The following is a 16,999-nucleotide window of genomic DNA, read 5'->3' as shown; positions in this document are numbered from 1 at the left end:
CCGCGCAATAATTGGTACCAGAGCCAGGTTCGTACTTGGGGAATATGACCGTTTACGGTACTATTCACGTATACGGTACTATTCATGTATACGGTACTATTCACGTATACAGCACTATTCACGTATACGGTACTGTTCACGTATACAGTAGTTGAGATTGAGGAGAAAAATGGTAGCAGCATCGTCATCAGCAAGGACTACTGTGACAAATACAAAATTTAAAGTAGAGAAATTTGACGGTACCAATAATTTTGGTATGTGGCAATGTGAGATCCTGGATGTCTTATGTCAGCAAGAGCTAGATATAGCCCTTGAAGAAAAACCTGACAAGATGGATGACAATGAGTGGGCCAAGATCAATAGACATGCGTGTGGTACAATCCGCCTATATTTGGCCAAAGAGCAGAAGTACTCTGTCATGAGGGAGACATCAGCGAAGAAGTTATGGGATACACTGGAAGAAAAGTTTCTAACGAAAAGTCTTGAAAATAGGCTTTATATGAAAAAAAAACTTTATCGATTCACGTATGCACCCGGTATGTCGATGAATGACCATGTGAACTCATTCAATAAAATTTTAGCAGACTTGCTAAATTTGGATGAGAAATTTGAAGATGAAGACAATGCATTATTGTTGTTGAATTCCCTTCCTGATGAATATGATCATCTTACCACCACATTGCTTCATGGAAAGGACACGATCACATTTGATGCAGTCTGTAGTGCGTTGTATAGATCTGAGACTCGAAAGAAAGATAAAAGAGATCACAAAGATACAACCGCAGAAGTCTTAACAGTAAGAGGTCGTTCACACAGCAGTAAATCTGGTAGAAGGGGAAAGTCCAAAGGGAGACCCGCCAAAGATGAATGTGCCTTTTGCCGTGAAAAAGGGCATTGGAAAAAGAATTGTCCTAAGCTACAAAAGGGCAAGGCTATTTCTAATGCATGTGTAGCGGAGCATGATGAGGAGTCAGGCTTTAGCTTGGTTGGCATGGCAATGGCATGTCAAACGGATGAGTGGATTTTGGATTCAGGATGTACTTACCATATGTGTCCTAATAAGGACTGGTTTTCTAGTCTTAAAGAGCTAGAAGGTGGAATTGTTCTTATGGGCAATGATAGTGCTTGTAAGACAATGGGAGTGGGTACAGTCCAATTGAAGAATCACGACAGCTCAATCCAAGTCTTGACAGATGTTCGCTACGTACCTAGCCTGAAGAAAAATCTCATCTCATTAGGTGCCCTAGAATCTAAAGGGCTCACAATCACTTTGAGAGATGGATTACTAAAAGTAGTAGCTGGGCAACTGACGGTGATGAAAGGCACAAGAAGAAATAACTTGTATTTTTTAAATGGAAGTACAGTTATTGGATCAACATCAACAGTTTCTACAAAAGATGTAGATTCAGAGGCTACCAGATTATGGCATATGCGATTGGGACATGCTGGTGAAAAAGCTTTGCAGACATTGGTGAAGCAAGGCTTATTGAAAGGTGCAAATTCTTGCAAAATGGAATTCTGTGAACATTGTGTTCTGGGCAAACAGAAGAGGGTAAAATTTGGTCCAGCAATTCACAATACGAAAGGAATTCTGGACTACGTTCACAGTGATGTGTGGGGACCTACCAAAGTAGCTTTTTTGGGAGGTATGCACTATTTTGTTACTTTTGTTGATGATTATTCAAGAAAAGTATGGGTGTATCTAATGAAAAGAAAAAATGAAGTTTTGGATGCATTTCTGAAATGGAAGAAGATGGTGGAGACTCAGACTGGTCGAAAGGTCAAACGACTTCGATCAGATAATGGTACTGAGTACAAAATGATCCATTTCTACAAGGATGCCAAGATGAGGGCATTGTGCGACACTTCACTGTTCGGGATACACCACAGCAAAATGGGGTGGCAGAACGAATGAATCGAACTATACTGGAGAAAGTTCGATGTATGTTGTCCAATACTGGATTGGGCAAAGAATTTTGGGCTGAGGCAGTTACATATGCGTGCCATCTAATTAACCGTTTGCCATCAGCTGCAATAAATGGAAAAACTCCTATGGAGATGTGGACTGGTAAATCTGCTACTGATTATGATTCTTTGCATGTATTTGGTTCCACTGCATATTATCATGTAAAAGAATCTAAGTTAGACCCAAGAGCAAAGAAAGCATTATTCTTGGGTATAACTGATGGAGTAAAAGGATATCGTCTCTGGTGTCCTGATACAAGGAAGATTGTTTTCAGTAGAGATGTGACTTTTGATGAATCAATCATGTTGAAGTACAAGGATTCACAAAAGGATGACAAAACCAGTAGTACTTTGCAGCAGGTGGAGCTTGAAAAGGTTAACGATGATCCAGCTAATATTGAAGGGACAAATGATGAAGAGGTTCCTACCCAAGAACCTCTACAGCAACAAGATTCAATTGCATATAGAAGGCTAAGAAGAGAGATTCGTAAGCCTGCTCGTTTTGATGATATAGTGGCCTATGCACTTCCAATTATAGATGATGATGTTCCTTCTACTTACACAGAAGTAATAAGTAACCCTGATGGTGTAAAGTGGAAGCAAGCAATGAATGAAGAAATGCAGTCTCTTCATAAAAATAAAGACCTGGGAGTTGGTGACACTACCCAAGGGAAAGAAGGCAATTGGATGCAAATGGGTATATGCAAAGAAGGAAAGATTTCCTGATAAAAATGAAATTCGATACAAGGCTAGATTAGTAGCAAAGGGTTACGCTCAGAAAGAAGGAATAGACTACAATGAAGTGTTTTCTCCAGTTGTGAAGCATTCGTCTATTCGGATTTTGCTAGCCTTGGTTGCGCAATATGATCTTGAACTAGTTCAGCTTGATGTGAAGACCGCGTTTTTACACGGTGATTTGGAAGAGGAAATCTATATGACTCAGCCAGATGGATTCAAGGTTGCTGGAAAAGAAAATTGGGTTTGCAAACTGACAAAGTCGCTTTATGGATTGAAGCAATCTTCGAGGCAGTGGTACAAGCGATTTGATCAGTTCCTGAAAAGGCAAAGGTACACAAGAAGTAAATTTGATCATTGCGTGTATTTTCAGAAGCTACAAGAAGGAACTTTCATATACTTACTCTTATATGTTGATGATATGCTAATAGCATCTAAGAGCAAAGTTGAGATTGAAAGATTGAAGACTCAACTAAATCTCGAGTTTGAGATAAAAGATCTAGGAGAAGCTAAAAAGATTCTCGGCATGGAAATATGGAGAGATAGAGCTCATGATAGAGTTAGCTTGTCTCAGAAGCAGTATTTGAAAAAGGTACTACAGCAGTTTGGCATGAACGAGCAAACAAAACATGTAAGTACCCCGTTGGCTTCTCATTTCAAGCTTTCTGTACAACTATCTCCTTCGACGAATACGGAACGAGAATACATGTTGCAAGTTCCGTATTCTAATGCAGTGGGTAGCTTGATGTATGCAATGGTGTGTACAAGACCCGACATTTCACAGACAGTTAGTATAGTGAGCAGGTATATGCATAATCCTGGAAAAGGACATTGGCAAGCTGTGAAATGGATTCTACGGTATATTCAGAAGACCGTGGATGTTGGATTACTGTTCAAGCAGGATAATACACTTGGTAAATGTGTTATTGGGTACGTTGATTCTGACTATGCCGGTGATTTGGACAAGCGAAGATCAACCACCGGTTATGTGTTTACACTTGCTGGAGGACCAATAAGTTAGAAGTCTACACTACAGTCTACAGTTGCATTGTCAACCACAGAAGCCGAGTACATGGCTGTAACAGAGGCTGTAAAGGAGGCTATTTGGTTACAAGGTATGGCTAAAACCTTGGGGTTGGTTCAGGAGCATATTAATGTGTATTGTGATAGTCAAAGTGCTATTCATTTAGCAAAGAATCAAGTCTATCATGCACGTACAAAACATATCGACGTACGATTCCATTTTGTGCGGGAAATTATTGAAGAGGGGAAAATTTGTCTTCAGAAGATCAAGACTGCAGATAATCCCGCAGATATGATGACCAAGGTGGTAACAGCAACCAAGTTCGAACATTGTTTGAACTTGATTAATATCCTGCAAGTTTAACAGTTGAAGAAGGCACTATCAAGTATTGTTGTCAAAAGCAGAAAGAATTGTGTGAAGATAAGATTATCGTAATCAAATCTTCAAGGTGGAGATTATTGGAACCCACCATTGTTTGAAAAGTCAAATGGGGTGGGCACCGAAAGTAGAAAGTAATATTGGCTGGCAAGTTGGGTTAAAAGTTGGCATGGGATAATTGCAAGTTGATCCTTGAACCTCAACTATAAATAGGCCTAACCATTGCTTACTTTTTTCATCCCATAATTGCCATTCTCTACTTAAGGCATTATTCTCTCTCTCTATTTGTAAATTTCACTTGTAATTTTTGGAGTGAAATATATTTGGTAGTGCCCGAGGACGTAGGCAAAATTTGCTGAACCTCGTTAAAATTCTGGTGTTCTTTATTATTTGTTTTGCATATTTTGTGAATGTGATTGTAGTGATTTATTGTGCTATTAAATTACGATAGAGGGATATTCTGGCTAGGAAAGACTTGGTATTTAAGTGATCTTCGTGATCTACCTCTCTTTCCTGGGAATTGAACTTAGTGTGATTTTTCAGTACAATAATTTTACTCTTTCACACGCTTCCGCGTAACATTATGTGAACTTTTTGCCTGGCCAATATAGTCACTAGTCACTATGCTCTAGGACTATGAGCAAATGCATTGTAAAGTTCTCGTTACAGGCTTCATATATGTATGGGTCCTTTAAGTGGTGCTTATTTAAAACTTGTAAATGATCTTTTTTACTTTCATTTTAAAACAGTTTTCATATTTAATATATTACTAGGCATTGATTAACATTTTCAGTTATGTATCAAATATTGAGTCTTAGGTAGTGTTCACTTTACCTTCATGATGCTTAATTGTTCCTTGAGTAATCATCCTTAGAGGTAAAAATACTATGGAAGCCCCTATGGTAGAAGTTAAATTACATTTTCTCTTATACTAAAAAATTGACAATAAAAAATTTACAATTTAGGCTTGTATGTTAAATCAAAAAGTAAATTGGTACTTTCTGGTAAAACTTGTAATTAATGGAATAAAAAAAACACGTTGTGAGCCACATATACCTCAAGTTGGCATATAAGAATTAGTTTTTAATAGTAGAATTTGATGAAATTTTTAACAAAAAAATTAATTTTCTCTTTGATCTGACATATAAGTACTAACTTACTCATTATTTAAATAAAAAGGATATAATGTAATTCAACATTTAGTATGCAAGTTTCAGTGTGCTTTTACCCATACTCGGACAATGTAGCTTGAAAGAATAGTTAGCTTAGATGTTATTATACATATAAAGTACACACGTATAGATATGAAGCGTCTGCTAGAACCGAGGTTGAAATTTCATAGCTTTTTGTTCCCTCAGTGGATTTCAGTTTCATAGGTCCCATTTTCATCTTTTTATTTTTTAAAGCCCCTCTCTCTGATAGGCTTTTATGTTTTTCACTTTTGGAAACCATCACATGAGGCAGCGTAGGAATTTAATAATAATAAAAAAGGGTCATCCAATGAGACAATGGTCATAAAAACCGAGTATGAGTAGGAATGTTATTATGTTATTAAATATAAGAGAGGAGTGATGGGTTTCATTTTTTTATAAGTGCTGCTCTATGCGTTTCCACTTATTTTTGACCACACATTGTCCTACTACGTGCCCTCGTTAATTCCATTCCCATTCTGAATTCAACCAACCAATTATTCATGTTCATATAACCACTACCTTCTGCATTAACTATAAATAAACAAAAAGAAACTTATTCATGAATAATGAGATGATGATGTTATTCATTATCATCATCTTTTCATTCAGAAAGTTGACGTTACTTAAGTTCCCATCTCCACCTATATGTTACAATCAAAGTAAAAACAGCAGTCCAGAGGGTGCTGCCATTGCAATATTCAAGTCAACTTTGGGTAAATTACATGGTTATTTGATTTCAAAAATAATTATTCAAAAGTTTTTATTTAAATCATTAAACTATTTAAAAAATTTTATTTAAGATACTGAGTTATTAATTTTTTTTAAAAGTTCAACTAACATGTTTTAAGCGATGATTTGATAATTAATATAATAGATCAATGCACATCAACAAGTAAAATAACAGAAGACAATATAGCAACAGTATAAATAACTCAATGAATTAACCAAAAACTTTCAAACACTCAAATGTGAATTTTGTAATTTTTTAAAATTAAATTAACATTTAGTCAACTTTATTACCCATATTAATTAATTAATCTATTGCTACGTCATGGTTAGTTATCACGCGCCTATACTCAGCTTCCATGGTTGGTGAAGCTATAGTGTTTTAGTAAACGACAATATTAAGAGCAGAACTGTAGCAAAAATATTATTACATAAGTCACGTTTTTTCCTATCCATTATTTTTATATTCAACCAAGCAAGAAAATTTGATTCTTTTTCTGCCAAGGAAACTGGAAAGTTGATTCCTTGCAACAGCCAGGAAAGCAAGGGGGCCATTCTAAAAGCATAGAACAAAACACATACATACACACAAAAGAAAAAAAGCTTGAAAACCCCACCTTTTTCCACTACCTTTGATTTATTATATAAATATCCAAATGCGTTTTTATCTACAACTTTAACAGTTCTAAATTGTATTGCAAAGGATGCTGTTTTTGTTCCCCATACAAGGCTTTTGATAAGAGAGACTTAGCAGAATTTGTTGCATATATCAATATGGGTAATTGCTGGGGATCTGGTTCTTCCGATAGAGATGCTACTAGTCATGTTTACAGCTCCACCAATCTTCCTACTACCCCAGGTTAATTACTTGTTCTTACCTTAACTGTGTTGTGTTGTGTTTATGCTAGTTTTCTTTTAGTCAACGGGCTTGTTTCTCTGCAACAGGTACATCAAATAACTGCAGCAACAACATGGAATCTTCAGTAACCAGTAGTATTAGCAACAGCAGGAGTCAATTCTCGGTATCAGTAAGTGAAATAGTGGAGGAGGAAGTACCAGATGGGCAAATCCTGGAAACATCAAACTTGAAAGTCTTCACTTTTGCAGAGCTAAAGGCTGCAACTAAGAGCTTCAATACACTGTTGGGCGAAGGGGGATTTGGTAAAGTTTACAAAGGTTGGTTGGATGAGAGAACTTTAACACCTTCCAAGGTTGGCTTTGGAATGATTGTTGCCATTAAGAAATTGAAGCAAGAAAGTGTTCAAGGCTTTGAAGAGTGGCAGGTAAATGCATAAATTTCTCATGTTAGTGTTTATCTTCAATTTCATCTTTATCTTGTCCTTCAAGAAACGAATACCGGAATAACAAAAGGCCTTAATAATTTAGCGGTCGGCCGGCCGGTAGATTCATGGGAAAAAAAGAAGAAAAAGCAAGATGCTTTTAGCTTTGTCAAATTAAACCTTTATTTCTTAACCCCACCAAAGAAATTTTCTAACTACATGATGGCAATGCGGGTTCCACGTCTCATGTCTGACCTATTTTCTCATAGAACCATTGACTATGATCTGCAGCTCTAATGACTTATTATGTTTCTGTATGATGACCGTCACTTTCTTCTAGCTGTATTTTTTGGCAATTCCTTGAATTTAACAGCTTTGAATAGTCATATAAATTCAAGACTCCGTCTATCAGTGCCAGCAATTAGTGTTGGTGCAAGAGGCAGCAGCAAGCTGTTTCTGGCCTTGCTTGAGTAGTAAGCCTCGAGGCTTGGTGAAGAAGCAAACTCGGAAGCAACAACAAAAAGATGAAGCTAGCAAGTGAAAAACAAAAAAGAGAGAAAAGATTGAATGAAAATGAGCTGATAACTTTCATTAATTTTCAACAAGGCATTAAGCCATTACATATATCAGTCAACTAGTAAATCAAACAAGTAATCACCTAATCAACTACCTAACTCCACTAATTTGCATTGAAACTTACAAGATTAGCTTGTACAACTTGCATTGCTGACTTTTCAGTCAATCAATATCAAAACATTTACCTACTTAGTTCAACATGAACTAGATTACAAAAAGAAAACGAAATGAAACTAAAACAGCAAATAGATTGGCAGCTTCAAACTTCAGTTGCTGCACACCATGGCTCCACTGCTTGCTGCGATTCCAGAAGCTTGACCACCTTTGCATGTCGTGTATGGCCACCTTTGCATGGGAACTAAACTTAACACTCCTCCTTAGTTTCCATGCTTGTAACACCTAATTCCCTTTTGAATTTAACAAATTTAGACACATTGAGTGCCTTTGTGAAGATATCAGCAATTTGCACTTCTGAGTTGCAATGAATCAGCTCGATTTCATGAGCTTGTTCCATCTCCCTTATAACATGCAACTTAATATTGAAGTGCTTGGTTCTGCCATGAAAAATGGGATTTTTTGCAATTGCAACAGCAGATTTGTTGTCACAATAAATCTCTGTTGCCTCCTTTTGGTTTTGGTTTAAATCAGTCAAGATTTTTCTAAGCCATATGGCTTGGTTCACAGCAGATGCAGCAGCAACATATTCAGCTTCTGCTGTTGATTGTGCCACCAGACTTTGTTTCTTAGAACTCCAGCAAAACATGCCTGAGCCAAGACTGAATGCATAACCGGATGTGCTTCTCATGTCATCACTTGATCCAGCCCAGCCACTATCAACATAGCCTATTAGCTTCATGCTTTCAGCCCTTTTGAACAATACACCATGACCAATGGTGCCTTTGATGTATCTCAGCACTCTTTTAGCTGCTCGAAAGTGCTGATCATTGCAGCAATTCATGTATCTTGATAGCATACTAACAGCAAACATGATATCGGGCCTTGTGGCAGTCAAATACAACAGACTGCCAATGAGACTCTTGTACATGGTCTCACAAATTGGTTCACCACTTCCTTGCCTTGAAAGCTTCACTCCAACAGCCATTGGTGTGCTTGTTGGCTTGCAGTTCTTCATAGAGAACTTATCCAGGATCTTCATAGTAAAAGAACTTTGACAAAGAAAGATTCCCTTTTCTGTTTGGTTCACTTCCATTCCAAGGAAGTAGTTCATTCTGCCTAAATCAGACATTTCAAACATTTCCTTCATTTTTCTTTTGAAATCTTCCAGCATTCTTCCATCTCCTCCAGTTATCAGTAGATCATCAACATAGAGTGACAGAATAAGCTGAGTTTGAGCTTGGTTCTTCTTCACATACAGTGTTGGTTCACTGGGACTTCTCTCAAATTCCAAACTGAGCAAGTAAGAGTCAATTCGAGCATACCAGGCTCGAGGAGCCTGTTTCAGGCCATATAAAGCCTTTTTCAGTCTGTACACCATGTGTTCTTTGCCAGTGATCACAAATCCTTGAGGCTGCTCGATGTAGATCTCTTCTTCCAGGAAGCCATTGAGAAATGCAGACTTAACATCAAGTTGATGAATGGTCCACTGATGTTGAGCAGCCAAGGCAACTATCATTCTAACTGTGTCAAGCCTGGCTACTGGTGCAAATGTCTCCAGATAGTCCAGACCATACCTTTGGCTAAATCCTTTGACAACAAGCCTGGCTTTTAGCTTGTTCAGACTGCCATCTGCATTCTATTTTACTCGATAGACCCATTTTACCCCAATGGTCTTCTTTCCAGCAGGTTTATCAACAAGTTCCCATGTCTGGTTCTTTTCAATCATGTTGATTTCATTGACCATAGCTAGTTTCCAGCCTTCATCTGCCTCAGCCTCTTCAAAACTGCTAGGTTCTGCTATTGCAACCTGTGCCCTTTCATAAATATCATCAAGGGGCCTTGTGCCTCTCACAGGCACATCATCAACATCCATTTCAGGTTCTAGCTGCTCAAGTTCAGCTTGATTAGGCACTAGGTTTTCTGAAACTGCTTCTGGCTCATTTTTCTCCCAATTCCAGTAGGCTTTTTCATCAAAGATGACATCTCTGCTCACTTGGACTTTGTTTATCAAGGGATTCAGAACCCTGTAGCCTTTCTTGACTGAGCTGTAGCCTACTAGAACACCTGGTTGAGCCCTTTTAGAGAGCTTGTCTCTCTTTGCTGCTGGTATTTGTGCATAACACAGGCAACCAAACACCTTCAGATGTGCCAAGGAAGGTTTGAAACCAGACCAAGCCTCGAAAGGTGTCTCGGATGCAAGAGCTTTAGTAGGAAGCCTGTTCTGAAGGTAAGCAGCAGTGTTTACTGCCTCAGCCCACATGGTCTTGGGCAGTTTCTTCTCAAACAGCAGACATCTGGCCATATCCATCAGACTTCTATTCTTTCTTTCAGCTACCCCATTCTGCTGAGGTGTGTAGACATTTGTAAGCTGATGTTTGATACCAGCATCATTGCAAATGGCTTGAAACTGAGCTGAAGTGTACTCAGTGCCATTATCAGTCCTTATCGATTTCAGCTTGCAACCTGTTTCTGTTTCTACAGCATTTTTAAACTTCACAAACACTTGAGCTACCTCAGACTTGTGTTTTAAAAAGAAAATCCAGCAAAACCTTGTAAGGTCATCAATAAAGAGGATGAAATACCTGTTTTTGCTGAGTGATTCAGTCCTCATCGGGCCACATACATCAGAGTGCACCAGCTGCAGTCTTTCAGTAGCTCTCCAGGTTGAATTTGTAGGAAATGGCAGTCTTGCCTGTTTCCCCATTTGGCAAACTTCACACACATCATCATGCTCCACTAAGCTGATGAAGTTCTCTGCCAAGCCCTCTTTGGCCAATCGAGCCATTGATCTGAAGTTGGCATGTCCAAGCCTTTGATGCCAAAGCTTGGAGTCTTCAACAGAGGCTGTGTATGCTGAGTTTGAGTCATTTGCCCAGTAAACCTCAAAGCATTTATCAGTCATTGTGACTGTCATAAGACTTGATCCACTTGGATCAGTAATATGGCATTGTTTATCCTTGAACACAACAGAATAACCTTTCTCGAGCAGTTGAGCTATGCTGAGAAGGTTTCTGTCAATCTGTGGTACCAACAGCACATTTGGAATGATCTTGTTGCCTGTGGGAGTACATATCAGCACTTCTCCTCTTCCTTCAGCCCTTATAAACTGACCATTTCCAACCTTGACCTTGGTTTTATAACTTTTGTCCAAGGTTTTAAACAAGGAGGCATCTGGTGACATGTGGTTAGTGCAACCACTGTCTAGCAACCAGCTTTTAGAGCATTTCTTTTCAGAAGCTACACAGGAAACAGCAAAGACCTGTTCTTCTTGGTCACTACTGTCCTCAGCTACTCGAGCTTCAACCTTTGACTGCTGAAATTGATTCTGCCTTGGCTTACTTCTGTTTTTGCAGACCCTTTCAACATGGCCCTTCTTCTTGCAGTGTTGGCATACTGCATCTGGCCTAAACCAGCATCTGTCTTCTGGATGGCCAGGCTTCTTGCAATATCTGCAGGGCTGGTCATTGCTCCTTGCAGCATCAGGCTTAGGCCTGTTTTTCCAGGGCCTTTTGCCTCTTTGAGCATTAGTGCTCGAGGTTTCTCTGGCCTTGGCTTGAAATGCACCTTCTTGGTGATCTTCAGCTCTGCTAGCTCTTCTTTGTTCCTGAGCATAAAAGGTGTTGATTAGCTCAGTCAAAGAGATGCTAGCAAGGTCTCTTGAGTCCTCTAGAGAGGATATCTTGGCCTCATATCTCTCAGGCAAAGTGGAGAGGACTTTCTCCACAATTCTTGCCTCATCAAAGTGCTCACCTAGGAGCCTTATGCTGTTAACCACTGCCATAATTCTATCTGAGTACTGCTTCACTGTTTCTTCTTCCTTCATCTTCAAATTCTCGAAGTCCCTTCTCAAGTTTAGCAGCTGCTGTTGCCTTGTTCTCTCAGTGCCTTGAAACTCCTCCTTGAGCTTATCCCAGGCCTGTTTTGGAGTCTCACAGGCCATGATTCTGGTGAAGATGACATCTGACACACAGTTCTGGATGCAGGACATGGCTTTGTGCCTTTTGGTCCTCTCATCAGCATGTTGCCTAATCTGAGCTACTGTGGGATTAGCCCTCAGTGGTGCTGGCTCAGTATCTGTGTTGACAACTTCCCACAGATCGAAGGCCTGTAGGTAAGTCTTCATCTTGACCAGCCATATGTGAAAGCCTTCTCCATTGAAGACTGGTGGGGCTGCTGGTGAAAATCCTGAAGAAGCCATCAAGTTCTTTGTTTTGAAGCAACAGGTCCACTAAGACAAGAGCTCTCGATACCAATTGTTGGTGCAAGAGGCAGCAGCAAGCTGTTTCTGGCCTTGCTTGAGTAGTAAGCCTCGAGGCTTGGTGAAGAAGCAAACTCGGAAGCAACAACAGAAAGATGAAGCTAGCAAGTGAAAAACAAAAAAGAGAGAAAAGATTGAATGAAAATGAGCTGATAACTTTCATTAATTTTTCAACAAGGCATTAAGCCATTACATATATCAGTCAACTAGTAAATCAAACAAGTAATCACCTAATCAACTACCTAACTCCACTAATTTGCATTGAAACTTACAAGATTAGCTTGTACAACTTGCATTGCTGACTTTTCAGTCAATCAATATCAAAACATTTACCTACTTAGTTCAACATGAACTAGATTACAAAAAGAAAACGAAATGAAACTAAAACAGCAAATAGATTGGCAGCTTCAAACTTCAGTTGCTGCACACCATGGCTCCACTGCTTGCTGCGATTCCAGAAGCTTGACCACCTTTGCATGTCGTGTATGGCCACCTTTGCATGGGAACTAAACTTAACAATTAGTATGGCCTTTTTGTTTTTTCCGCATTTAATTCGTTAATTTTTTGCAGTCAGAGGTGAACTTTCTAGGAAGGTTATCTCACCCCAATTTGGTTAAGCTGTTGGGATATTGTTGGGAAGATAAAGAGCTGCTCCTTGTGTATGAGTTCATGCAGAAAGGAAGCTTGGAAAATCATCTATTTAGAAGTAAGCTTAAGACTTTCGAATATAAACAAGAAAAAAAATTTCATCTCCATGGATTTGCTTGAAATCTCTAAAAAAATCATCTATTCATGTTTGATTTGCTTGATTATTTGTTTATGCAGGAAATCCATCAGTTGAACCTTTATCTTGGGAAACCAGGCTTAAAATCATCATCGGAGCTGCTCGAGGTCTAGCGTTTCTACACTTTTCTGAGAAGGTCATTTTTAGAGATTTCAAGGCCTCTAATATATTGCTTGATGGGGTTAGTCCTTATTTGCCTCATTATGCTCCACTAGATTTCAATGGATATATAGCATTTGAAGTAGACTGATAGAGCTAAAATTCAGTGATCATTCAATAGAACAAATGAATATTTGCCTGTCTTGCTACATTTATAATAAAGGAATCCATAATGTTACTTTTCAATCATAAAGTAATATCCCCATTCCGAGAGCAACACATAATGGTTTTGATTCTACAGCACTACAATGCAAAAATATCAGATTTTGGCTTGGCTAAATTGGGGCCCTCTGGTGGAGACTCGCATGTAACTACCAGGGTTATGGGAACATATGGTTATGCTGCACCTGAATACATTGCAACAGGTAATATGATGATACGCCATTCCATTCTTGATATATTGTTCGACAACTGCTAAACATGAGGCTACTCATTCAAATAGCATTTCACATGTGTGCAACAATACTTACTTGTGCAGTTGCTAATGTTAACGTTCCGATAATATGCCAACAGGACACTTATATGTGAAGAGCGATGTGTATGGATTCGGTGCGTTGTTGCTTGAGATAATGACAGGCTTGAGAGCATTGGATACAAAACGACCAGATGGACAGCAAAATTTGGTGGATTGGCTTAAACCAACACTATCCCATAAAAGGAAGTTCAAAACCTTTATGGATGCTCGGATTGAGGGCCAGTATTCATCCAAGGCAGCAACACAAACAGCCGAGCTCACTCTGAAATGTCTAGAGCATGATCCTAAAAATCGTCCATCGATGAAACAAGTTGTGGAAGCATTAGAAAGGATCGAATCACTAAACAAAGAAAAACCAAAGGAGTCCTCTAAATCCGGTTCCATTCATTCCTCAACTACAGCTAGGCATAGACAACAATCTAGTAATCAGCGTCCCCAGTTTCATTCAAGGCAACATGGCGTTGAGCAGCAGTTCCTCCAACAGTACTAAAACTTGGGCTCAGGATCCTGCATTGTATTATGGGTATTTGTGTTTTGCATAATTGTGTTTTCCCCTGTTTTTTTTAAAAATTAAAATGACGGGATTATCATGATTATTCTTTTAGAGATTTCTCCATGTATTATAATTTAACAAATTTTGAAGTCTTCTTAGTTCATACATATGTTTTGTTTTGTTTTGTTATGGTGACGACAATATATTTGTAAATGGAGAAGATTGTTGAATGTCTTAAATTTGCTGCAATTAATGTTATTGCTTCATCATCTATACTAAATGTTTTGATCTGGTTTGTTAATCGTAGGCTAAATCAAAGGTAAAAGAGATGTAGATGAGATCTTGATAAACAGTCTTCATTATGCTTTTTTTTCTTTTCCAAACAAGCCTTTCATGATCATACTATTATATATATGTATATATATATATGAGAATTTGACAAGCTTCTTGAATCAAGTATAAATAGCTAGCAAACATTTATGTTGATGTTTATGTTTATCAGTTAATGTATGCCTAACATTCTTAATTTCTTTTTAATTATCAGCTTTCAAAGTAATGGTTTTTTATTTGTTGTAAAGAAGAAAAAGACAGTTTTTTAACATGAACCGTATATTTAATTTGATAAAGAAGCCCACATCCATAAGTGCCCAATTACCGAACAACAATTTTGGAAAACAAAATTTCCATTTTTGTTCTTAGTTCCTTTCAATCAGTTCCTGCCACAGCTGTCGTGTCGCTGAAAATGAATGCAAGTTGGTTCTAATTACCAATAACCATCCATTCAAAATCCAAATTCGTCCACTTCAGTTCACAAATTTCAATCTTGATTTGTTTTTTTTTATTCAATTTAGTTCTACTTTGTATAGTCTATAGGCTTTTTCAGTTCAATTAATTGATGTATTTTCCACGTTCGTCTCATGTCCTTTCAACCACCATTTCTAATCTAATTTCTCTGCTCTTTTTTTTGGTATTTTCCTTTTTCTAATATAATTCTTTGGTTCTTGATTTCTCATTGTTCTTTTCATTCATTCAAAGTCCTTTTTTTGTAATTATTTTTGGGTTCCTCAATGCTTAATTTTTGTTCAGACAACAAAAAATTTTGTTTGTTTCTTTTAAGGTTGATTTGGGTGGAGACATATTGGTCTCATTAGAGTCTAAATTAAAAAAAAAAAATTGGATACTGTTTTCAATAATCGAGATTTATTTATGTGCTATATAGGTGTTTGTAAGAATACTGAAACTGACCTTTTTTTTTTTTGCTGAATTTCAACTGAAATTTGCTTATTTATAGAGTAACAATAATATAATTTTCTCTATTGAAGGAGGTCAATAATGGTGACATCTGTTCCAAATAAAGTGGGAAACTATAGTAGCACTGGCAATGGTGTGCATAAGCTGTTTTTTGACGACATAACTAATTTTCTGAGGAGATGTTTATTTCGTGTCCTGTCCGTTGGTCCTATCCCCACTCACCTTGCTTTCATCATGGATGGAAATCGAGGGTATGCAAAGAAGCAGAATCTGAAAGAAGGAGAAGGCCACAAAGCTGGCTATCTGGCTTAAATGTCTCTGCTTCGTTACTGCTATGAACTAGGAATCAAGTATGTTACTATATACGCTTTCAGCATTGAGAATTTTAAGAGGCGACCCGACGAGGTTCAAAGCTTGATGGATCTGATGCTAGAGAAGATGGAGGTTTTGCTTATGGAAGAAAGCATTGTGAATCAGTATGGTATCAGGGTGTGTTTCATTGGTAATTTGAGACTCTTGAGTGAGCCTGTCAGGGTTGCAGCGGAAAAGGTAATGAAGGTCACATCTAACAACAGTAAGGCCATGCTTTTTGTCTGCGTGGCCTATACTGCATCCAATGAAATCGTGCATGCTGTGGAAGGATCCTGTAAAGAAAAAGGAAAGGAGTTTCGACTGTGCAATTTGAACAATGAAGCGATGGATGATGTTAAAGAGGGTGAGAAGATTAATGGTATGGTTGTGCATGATATTCAAGACTTTTACGAGGATACATCAGTCGAATTTCAAGGATTAAAGCAGGGTAAAGGTTGCAATGGGGCACCATATCATGCCTGTGAATCTTTTGAGTCTAACTGGGACCAAGTTCTAACTTCCAAGGCAAGTAAAAGTGGTGAATTTTCTGAAGGTTGTCGAAATTTGAGACAGGAGGATCCTGTGATAAAACTGGTAGATATTGAGAAACACATGTATATGGCAGTTGCACCTGATCCCGACATGCTAATTCGAAGCTCTGGTGAGAGCCGCTTAAGCAATTTTCTACTTTGGCAAACTTGTAACTGCCAATTGTATTCTCCTGCAGCATTGTGGCCTGAGATAGGTTTGTCACAACTGGTGTGGGCGATATTAAAATTCCAACAATCCCATTCCTATCTGGAGAAAAAGAAGAAGCAGTTATAGCACTTATCATGCTAACGCAAATTTGTATTTGCTAGTATAATTTATTGTCATATTACCTTGCCCTTAACATTCAAGGCAGATGAAGAAACCGAATTCGCCAACCTTAATACACAAGGCAGTCCACTTTTAGTTGCAGAAAGATTTGGTTTAGGACTGCATATTTTCTTATATTTGTTGACATGAGAGTCTTGTCGAGTAATGTGATTCTCTTGGTTCACAAATTCCACATATGAATTGAAAATGAATGTGTTCTATCATGCTCTATCTTGCATTATTGGTCTACTGCTTGAAAAAGAGGGTTCAATTCCAGTGGTTCACCTAAACTAGGACTTGTTTTCGAACGACAAAAATGTCATGATTAGTTAAAACTTTATGGTTAACACACAGACAGCAAAAGTCATTAATAGTC

At 38.1% G+C, this 16,999-nt stretch overlaps 1 protein-coding gene and 1 pseudogene across 1 annotated transcript; both read left to right on the top strand.

Annotated features, from left to right (window-relative positions):
• The first annotated feature begins 6,489 nt into the window (after positions 1–6,489).
• LOC107943732 (probable serine/threonine-protein kinase PIX13) lies at positions 6,490–14,434 on the top strand. The gene is made up of 6 exons (XM_041081531.1): positions 6,490–6,880; positions 6,967–7,304; positions 12,823–12,958; positions 13,078–13,217; positions 13,437–13,560; positions 13,709–14,434. The coding sequence occupies exons 1-6, from the start codon at positions 6,796–6,798 to the stop codon at positions 14,158–14,160; spliced, it is 1,275 nt and encodes a 424-aa protein (XP_040937465.1). The 5' UTR covers positions 6,490–6,795; the 3' UTR covers positions 14,161–14,434.
• A 643-nt stretch (positions 14,435–15,077) lies between these two features.
• On the top strand, positions 15,078–16,847 carry LOC107943731 (rubber cis-polyprenyltransferase HRT2-like; annotated as a pseudogene).
• Positions 16,848–16,999: the final 152 nt, after the last annotated feature.

The sequence above is a fragment of the Gossypium hirsutum genome, chromosome A02, assembly GCF_007990345.1.
Source record: "Gossypium hirsutum isolate 1008001.06 chromosome A02, Gossypium_hirsutum_v2.1, whole genome shotgun sequence".
Classification (NCBI taxonomy): domain Eukaryota; kingdom Viridiplantae; phylum Streptophyta; class Magnoliopsida; order Malvales; family Malvaceae; genus Gossypium; species Gossypium hirsutum.
This window is presented reverse-complemented; position numbering and strand designations above follow the sequence as displayed.